Genomic DNA, 9464 nt, shown 5'->3' with positions numbered 1-9464 from the left:
TTGGTTTGTGTGAGGCCGGTCATGTGATCGTGACGTCATCAGAGGTCCTAGAGCGCAGTTGTTGTGAAGTGACAATGGCGACCGATGGAGACTTTCTGCTGCGATACAGAGCCGTGTCCAACAAGCTAAAGAAGTGCGTTTACTTTCACTGTATATGCAACAGACTATGACTTATTAACCATTGCCGCGTGTGTAATCACAGTGCCAGCTATCCGTCTAGTCTTCCGAGGATGGTTCCTGCTCCCCTCTTTGTATCATCACTGTAATGTCCGGTGTGTCAGGTATTGGGATAGTGTACCTGGACAATGCCAGCGGGAGACTCTTGTTACCATTGAGCCATATTATCAGCTGTACTCCTATTAAATCAAGAGAACCCAATTTGCTCTACTCCTCTCCTGACATACACTGATGGGAATGTGTGTGGTTGTGTTTGCTGGATGCCTCCCATCTTCTAGATCAGTCTCTGTCGGGGTGCCATCAAATGTTTGCACAGCATCATGCGTTTCCATGGTGCAGGCGGCCAGTCACCCCCTTAATATCCATACTAACCCCCCACATGTTTTTTTTCCATTTTAGAACAGGATGCCTTAAGATTTTGCATACTTTTCCAGTGCCCGGACATGAAAAAGTTTGAAACGCATTAAACGCTGTTCTAGATTGTCATTCTGAATTTGGAAACCTATTTGACTGCAACTGTAACCGAAATCCTTATTTTATTTTTCCACCTGTATAAATGTGATATTCATTCCGATTTTTCCATCTCTAATTGTAGGAGATTTCTCCGTAAGCCGAATGTTTCTGAAGCCAGCGAGCAGTTTGGTGAGCATGTCCTGTTTTTGCATGATTAGTAATAAATCGTACCGATAAAACAACGTATTAGGGATGATTGCAATTCTCTCTATACCTAATTAAACAATGGGGGTGATTCAGTATAGCATTTGTGACACTTTTCTGGCATAATGCTGTCTAAGAATGTCCTGAGAAAGCAGTGTGACAGGTCTAATGCTATTATTGACACACTTGACAAATTCAAGGAGTTCTTAATTGTGAGCCAGGTCCTGCTTCCTGACCGCTTGCACAGTGCGCCAAGGCACTCGTCTAATGGCATATATAGGTGAGTTGAGGAGGTTTTAAAAATGACCTACATATGGCTGCCCAAACCGTATTGCAGTAATCCTTGAAGTGTAAGACAAAACTTTTTTTTCCCCCCTAGAGTGGAGAAGAATTAGAGCCTCACCCACGTTTTTATTGTGGCCTGTGTCTCTGCTAGGGATTCAACCCTCTTTTTGTCCTGGGTCTATTGCAGGGGTGTGGACATTTAAAAAAAAAAACTACTTGTCCAAGGACTAAAGTGGGGGCCCGATCTTGTCCCTCATGGAAATCTACTTGTCCTGATGCAAAAAAATAAAAAAAATGTAACCAAAACCGTATTTAGCAGTGCCAAGAAGAGCTTCTCATTGGTCAGTGCCGTCAGGTGACTGCGCTGACAAACGAGTGCTTAAATCTTGCGAGCGAAATTCAGAATACATGGCACAGGTACAGATAGTACACCCATACTGGCGGATGGGAAGGACCGTTCCCTGAAAGATAAGTATAGCGGGGGGAGAGGGGACCAGATTTGTGCAGGTAATTCCATTTTCCCCAAATTACTTGGGAAAGTGAATTTACCCTTTGGGGTGGGTGCAGATTTGGGCGACCGTGTGCGATGCGCGGGCGTTATTGCGGCGGGAAACTGCGTTCTTTACTCTGTGCTATCTAACCTAATTTGCCGTAGTCACGGATCCCCCACAAGAGGGGGCGAAGACCACGGCAAAAAGGAAGCCCAGGTGCTGAGAGAGAGGCAGCCGGAAGCGGTACACGGCCGGCCGCCAGCTGGAGATAGAGAGGGGGAGTGAGATTCAGGCTCGTTACAAGGGGTTTTGGACGGCTGTACAGCCGTTTAAAATCACTTGTACGAAACGGCTCCCACACTACATTTAGCCGTGCTGCCTGCTCGCAGCTGGGCTAAATGTAGAAAGAAACTACTCGCCCGGCGCCCGAAACTGCCTGTACCGGACGTCGGGCGATAGGAATTCCACACCCCTGTACTGTCACTAAGACAGACATGGCTTCATTGGGGAAAAATGTTCTGGTGACCACTGTCTAAAATCAGAATTACTCTCATTTCAGGAGATTAGCTGTCACATACTGTTTTGTCTTCAGGACAGAAAGGGAAGGGGTGTCTCCCTAGCAGGACACAGACAGCAAAAAAATAGGAGTTCAAGCCTTTCCTTACTATAGCCAAAAGAAACGGTTTTGTCTCTACATACACTTTAAACCCTATACCACCAACAATGACACTAGAGCCTTGAAATATATGGCTGCTGTAGGAGGTTTGAGGCCGCTACACATATAACTGCTCTTGAGGAGAGACTATAAATATATACAGTCGCTTGCAAAAGTATTCACAAATGGCATTTCTCTTCCGTTCATTGAAGGACACAGGGCGCCGCCAGCGTGTGTGGGCCGATGTGACTGTCAGGCCAAGACCTCCAGTCATATGCACCCCACCGGTCCAAAAAGCCCACAGGCGTCGAGATATCACCGTCGCAGCGGAACCACCATAGCGGGACTGCATGCGCTTGTTGGTCGCACAGGGGAGACTTCAAGGATCTATAATCATCCAGCATGTCGCCCTGGCGACCCTTGCTTGAAGAAACAGCGAAGAAAAGGAGGAAAAGAAAACATTTCCGGAGATAATTTTTTTAGCTCCTTACTCCTGACGCTAGTCAAAAAACTGGAGACTTGTTAGCAGGTGGGGGGTTGGGCCACCAGCAGGGGCTGCCCTTGTCTTTTGTTGTGTGCCTAGCGTCCTTCTCCTGCAAGTGGCGATATACCCTAGAGTACAGGATCTACGATCTGTTGCCCTGTGTCCTTCGATTCTACGGTGAGTACAAAAATCCTATTTTTTCCTTTTTTGTTGCATTACCACCTGGAATTAAAATTGATTTGTTGTATCATTTTGATTTACACAACATGCCTACCACTTTAACCTCTTGCCGTCCGCCCGTAGTAGAAAAACGGACGGACGGCACTGCTGCATCTGCGGGTTGCCGTCTCCAGACGGTAATTTTTTTCTGCTCGCGCGCGCCCCCTATAAATATTTTTTATTTTGATGCAAACAAGAAATAAGACAAAAAAAACAAAACTTGGGCATAGATAACTACTCACCCCCCCTTTTCCAAATTCAAAGCAGGCAAAGCTGCTCCTGCTCCTTCAAGTTTGATGGGTTTCACTGGTGTACAGCAATCTTTAAGTCATGCCACTGATTCTGAATTAGATTGGGCTTTGTCTAGGCCATTCCAAGACATTTTACATTTTTCCCCTTAAACCACTCGAGTGTAGCTTTAGCTGTCTGCTTAGGGTCATTCTCCTGCTGGAAGGTAAACCTCCATCCCAGTCTCAAATTTCAGGCAGACTGAATCAGGTTTCCCTCAAGAATTTTCCTGTATTTAGCGCCATCCATCATTCCTTCAATTCTGACCAGTTTGTAGGTCCTTGCCGATGAAAAACATCTCCACGGAATGATGCTTCTACCACAATGCTTCACTGTGGGGATGGTGTTCTCGGGGTGATGAGAGGTCTTGGGTTTGCGCCAGACACTAAAAGCTCAATTTTAGTCTCATCTGACCAGAGTACCTTCTTCCTAAAGGTGCCCAAACACCTTGCCATAATCGTATGATAATCGTGGGAAATCCCGCGATCGTACGATTATCGCAAGGTGTGTGGAAGGCGTGCGACCGTTTCTACTGTACGGTCGCACAACTTTTGTCTTTAGAGCATGTTCGAAAACCAGCAGAGAATCGATTTTCGGCTGGTTTGTAGCATGATTTATGTTTGGGGAGTCTCTCACATTCCTTTTGGCCAACAGCAAACGTGTTTGCTTATTTCTTTCTGTAAGCAATGGCTTTTTTTCTGCCCACTCTTTCATGAAGGCCAGCTCTGTGGAGTGTACGGCTGAAAGACTCCAATCTCCGCTGTGGAGGTTGGCAGCTCCCTCAGGGTTATCGTTGGTCTCTATGTTGCCTCTTTGATTAATGCCCTCCTTGCCTGGTTCGTGAGCTTTGGTGGGCGGCCCTCTCTTGGCAGGTTTGTTGTGGTGCCATATTCTTTTCATTTGGATTTAATGGTGCTCCACGGGATGTTCAAAGCTTCGGATATTTTTTTATAACCCAACCCTGATCCATACTGCTGAACAACTTTGTCCCTGACCTGTTTGGGGAGCTTCTTGGTCTGCATGGTGCCGCTTGCATGGTGGTGCTTCTTGCTTAGTGGTGGTGTAGAATCTGGGGCCTTCAGGAACAGGTGTCTATATACTGAGATCATGTGACAGATTACACACAGGTGGTCTTTATTTAACTAATTATGTGACTTCTGAATGTAATGGAAGGTGGCACCAGATCTTATGTAGGGGCTTCATAGCAAAGGGGTGAATACATATGTACGCACCACTTTTCAATTTTTTAAAACAAGTTATTGTCTTGATTTCACTTCACCATTTTTGTCTATTTTGTGAATGCCCATTACATGTAATCCAAATAAAAATCCATTTTATTTCCAGGTGGCAATGCAACAAAATAGGAAAATTGCCAAGGGGTGAATACTTTTGCAAGCCACTGTACATATTATAGATATGATATCTGTATGCATGCTGTGGGGAAGTGTAGTGGTTAACAGAATTGCATATTTGGCTGATGTCATATGTGAGGGGATTATCATAATTATTTATATGGCTACTATAAGAGGGCTATGTATATGCCTGCTTTTGTGTATGTCTTATGGGAATAGGGATTGTTGTTGAAGAGAACTGCATATGTGTTTGCTCAGTGATTTTTCCAAGTCTGTAGTGTGTTTTCTGATGTTGGTCCTGTGGATTTTGGTAGGTAAACAATTTAATACATACATTTTTTAGCCTTCTATTCAGCTTTTCCCGGAATTGATGACTGATTTCTTGCATTTTTTTTGTCAGGTCAACTGGCAAAGGAGCTTAAACAGCAGGACTGTCTTCAGTATGCTGGATTCTGTAACTTAGCCATGGCCCGGTGAGTTTTGCTTCTACAACTACAAGTTGGCTTTGTTGTATCTCCTGTGCAAGTTTGTACATACATCTCTAGAGACGTACCTTTCCACAGTCTATTTGTTAGACAGTTCAGTGAGCATCTTTACTATCCGATTTTAGAAATTCAAATTAGACAATCTCACCTAAAGAGTCTATTGTCTTCAGTGAATGTAAGTTAAAGTGACACTAAACTCAGGAGTTAAAACGTAAAAATGCATTCAAGTACCTTAGCTATTAACAATATTGTAACTAATTTGTGTATCACTCGACTGTACATCCTGAAACCATCTCTGAATTCATGCTGACACTCCTTCCTTCTGGAAGGTGGCTACTTTTGTCCCCCATGGTCCCTGTGTGTGTTGTAAAGTAGCCAACGCTCCAAGCTCGCTACCGTGATGGACTACAATCTAAATACAAATTAGTAAACTAAATGTGAGGTTGTATTGCATCACAGGAGTGAGCTAAAATGAAATGCCATCCAGTTATTTGTCTCATCCTTACCACTTTCAATGGAGCGAAAAGACATCAAATGGATGTAGTTCCATTTATTTGGGATGAGTGGACCTGCATATTATGAGTTCTAGCTAAGAGGACTATAATATTAACTTAGATTTTTTTTTTTGTTCTTGAGGGTTGGCTAACAGAAAGTTTGTTACATATGCAGTATTTTTTTTACCTGTTGTCGATGACATATTGATTTGATTTAGGTGTGAACAGACGCTGTTTAATGCTCCGGGAGAAGCCATGGCTTTGACTGAAGCTGCCCGCCTGTTCCTGCAAGAGGAAACGGAGACTCAGCGTTTACAATGCCCTAGTTTTGAGGAGCATTTGCAGGCTGCTATCAACTGCTACAGTTTTGCTATCAAGGTAAACATTTCTAAGCTGGGGTGTATAAAGGAACATTGCATTAAATTCAAATGAATGTACTGTATGTCTTTTAAAGTGAGTTAAGAGTCCTTAACACTTTTTGAGTTTACCTTTTAGAGTTTTTCGTCTTTAGACCCTGTCACCAACTTAAAAATTGGCAGATAAAAATGCAGAATAATCAAGAGGTTACATTGATCGGAACGGATTTCACCATTGTGACATCTGTGTCCGTGCAGTTTTTTTCTCCATTTTGTGATGGAGGAAAAAAACTAACATTACCAGACTGTTCCTAGTGTATGAGCAGCCGGCTCTAAACAGACGGGTGTCCATTTACATCCGGTTACCCCCAATCGGGCGCAATCAGGTCCGGCGCAACGGATATCTGATCCATCCGTTTTTGTAGACCTAGCCGGTGCCAGGGGTAACCTCTAACATCAGGTTTCCAATCAGGTCCACCTAAAAAACTGACAGGTGGACCTGATCAGAAACCCCAAAAGCCCTTGTAAAAGGGGGACCAAACAGTGCTTCTCATTGGTTAGCATGGTCAGGTGACCCCACTAACCAGTGAGTGTTCGCCATTTGCAAGCCTTATTCTAGATGCCGAGTACCAGGGTACAGTGCCATGTATGGAAGCGTACACCAGCTGCAGCTGGGGAAATGGTGGTTCCCCCAACAAATTAAAGAAATGCATAATTAATGCATAATTAATAATGTATCAAAAAATGCATTTCTTTAATATTTGCATTCAAGCCTGGAAAGCATTGCAATTGTGATCACTCGATCACAGCTGCAAATCTCAGACTTCTGCATATTTTCAAACTGTCGGAGCCCGTACTGAGGTACGGAGTTTGTTAGGAGAGATGGGGGGTAAGGACGGCTAGACTTCAAACTGCATTAAATCACCTCCTACAGCGTCCAGCCATCCTCCCTCTAGGTAGATGCGGGAATATGTACCTAGAGCGAGGACGGCTGGACGCTGTATGAGGTGATTTAATGCATTTCTTAAATTTTTGCAAAAGGTGAACTTCTCCTTTTTTATTGAGAGAATATTAGTAGTAGTTGTACAAGGTCATAAAACATGTGATAATAATGAACCACTCTTACCCCCAAAAGTCATACAAGGACTTTAAAAAAAAATGTTCACGGTGACGTAGGGAGGCCTGGTCAAAGAGTTGTAAGAGCTGCGTGTATTGGGGAGTTCAAGGCCAATGGTATTGTCTCCACTTCCACAATGAGATTGGTCATGTTCATTAATCTTCGCAAATAAAGAGGATATTTTTTGAGCTCACCATTTCTTAAGTCGAGCTCCGTGGTTAATCAACACCCCTCGCACAACACATTTTAACGCTTCCCACTGTATAGGTGGAAAGGAAACAGCAGTTTCATAGTTACGTACAATATCAAGGATAGCATGCTGTATATCAGCACAGCACACAGTATCCAAAAGTAGATTGTCGTTCAGTCTCCAAAAAGAGGTTTGGGATGGAGGGTCTGATAAACTAAAGGTGCTGTAAATCGGAGAATGGTCCGACCAGATCTTAGTAGCAGAATCAGCTTCCAATAGGGCCCGAGAGACAAAAGCATAGTTTATTCTTCTGTGTGCTTTTTGTACTGGGGGAAAAAAAGGTAAAATCAAGGTCTGTCGGATGAAGAGTCTGCCATAGATCCATAAGGCACATAGAAGAAAGCTTTTGTTTAAGCCTATTGAGATCTGTAAATTAAATGGAGCTTTTATCAGATGCGGAATCCAACCTAGGATCCAGGGTAGGCATGTACCAATACCGTTTTTTTCGATATGGAGTTACCGATATATATATTTTTTTGGTACTCGCCGATACCGGTGCCGTGTGCCCTGATCATCATGATCCGTCGCCCAGCTTCCTGATAGCCTGTGAAGCCGGTGTTAACAAAAGAACACCGGCATTACTTGCTGAGGCTGCCTGGCCTCCTGACCAAGCAACAAGTGAAGCCGGCTTCCTATCCAATCAGGAAGCTGGGCGGCACGTCATGACTCGCCTCTCGGCTTCCTGATTGCCTCGGAAGCCGCCTTCACTTGTTCCTATGCAGCCTGCCTTCCTGACCAATCAGGAAGCTGGGAGGCGGGTCATTACGTGCCGCCTGGCTTCCTGATTGAAAAGGAAGCGGGCACCATGCTCCCTCGGCACTGCCAATCAGAGGGAGATCTCCCTCTGATGGGAAGTTTAGGTATCGGAGGTAATCATCGGAGCATTTGGGTGAGTACGAGTACTTGGCCAAATACTCTGTATCGGCACCGATAATAGTATCAGTATCGGTGCATCCCTAATCCAGGGTCAAGTTAGGATCACCACTTAAAACAATAGCTCCCTCAGCAAAGGACTCATGCCCATGAAAGATGGTGGAGGTGAGTATATTTATAGAAAAAGGCCAAAAAAGGAGTCGAGGTAAAGAGCCACAATAGAACACGTCCTAGTGCCATTTGCCCGCCATGCCCCCCGTCATTCAAATTATTAGCGATTACAAACCTTTGAGAAAGTCACCAAAGGGCTAATATGCGCCCTTGCATACAAGTTTTTCCCCCCTGCTTGTGTCACTGTGTAGCATGGGAAGGAAAGTAAAGCTCCCCTAAAATAAAACACATATATTCACTTTAAAGGAGAACTATGGGGTTAAGGCTTTTCCCCATAGTTCTCAGGGTAACTGGAGGACATAAACTAGTGTCTTCCCGTCACTCTAGGCTCAGTATACCGCGAGCTGTAGCTTGGAATTTATATAAATGGGATACTGTCCACAAATCTGCAAAATAGTTCACTCTTCAGTCACTGTCAGACATTTTCTTGCTGTAATCGATGAGCAAGAAAAGTGTGAAAAAGGTAGCAGGTCTGCCAGTAGAAGCTACACACAAACATACTTCTCTGTTCACCAGATTTCACAACATACTTTTGTGCTTATTTTTTCCAGGTATACATTGAACTGAATCAGCCTGTGATGGCAGCCAGTTTATGTTTAGAACTGGGGAATGCATTAAAGGTATTTCACTGTCAAACTTTCTCTGTTATTTGTATTTAATTATACTTCATTCATGTTGTTGGTTTTAGTACTTCTCCTTTATTCTGTAGCCTGCGGCCTTATCCTGCAGCCTGCATAAAAGTCAGTTGGAAAGGGCACTTGGGACCTTCAGCCTGGAAGCAGTGTGTTTAACTCCTGTCTTCTTGCAGCAGCTGCTCCTGGTCAACACTAGAGGGACCTAAAGAAAAGAAACGCTGCAGACTGCTTATTTATCCCAATACAAATTCTGACTCTTGTCTGCCCTTTAGCTCCCTCTAGTTAACTCAAAAACAGGTACCATTTGCCATTTACGGGTTGCACGATAAAGGATAAGTACTCAGTGTGCCCTTATGTCCAGTTTTGCAGCACACAACAGTGCACAGTTGTTGGGGAGCATTGCAAAAGATGCTATACTGGGTTATACTGCTTTCTTTAGGAGGAATTGTACATTTACAAAAAAAAAAAAAAAAGG

At 43.9% G+C, this 9464-nt stretch overlaps 1 protein-coding gene across 1 annotated transcript in view; it reads left to right on the top strand.

Moving 5' to 3' along the window:
* Window positions 1–9464, top strand: part of LOC108794298 (factor VIII intron 22 protein-like) — a 25258-nt gene continuing 15794 nt past the window's right edge. Inside the window, exons 1-5 of the mRNA XM_018565312.1 lie at window positions 1–133; window positions 773–819; window positions 5009–5081; window positions 5806–5965; window positions 8906–8974. Coding sequence (XP_018420814.1) covers window positions 75–133; window positions 773–819; window positions 5009–5081; window positions 5806–5965; window positions 8906–8974 — 408 coding nt within the window. The 5' untranslated portion in view covers window positions 1–74. The remainder of the gene's footprint in view (window positions 134–772; window positions 820–5008; window positions 5082–5805; window positions 5966–8905; window positions 8975–9464) is intronic.

This window comes from Nanorana parkeri, unplaced genomic scaffold (genome assembly GCF_000935625.1).
Source record: "Nanorana parkeri isolate BGI_ZX_2015 unplaced genomic scaffold, ASM93562v1 scaffold832, whole genome shotgun sequence".
NCBI lineage: Eukaryota > Metazoa > Chordata > Amphibia > Anura > Dicroglossidae > Nanorana > Nanorana parkeri.
The sequence above is the reverse complement of the archived record's forward strand: the minus strand, read 5'-3'. Positions and strand labels throughout refer to the sequence as shown.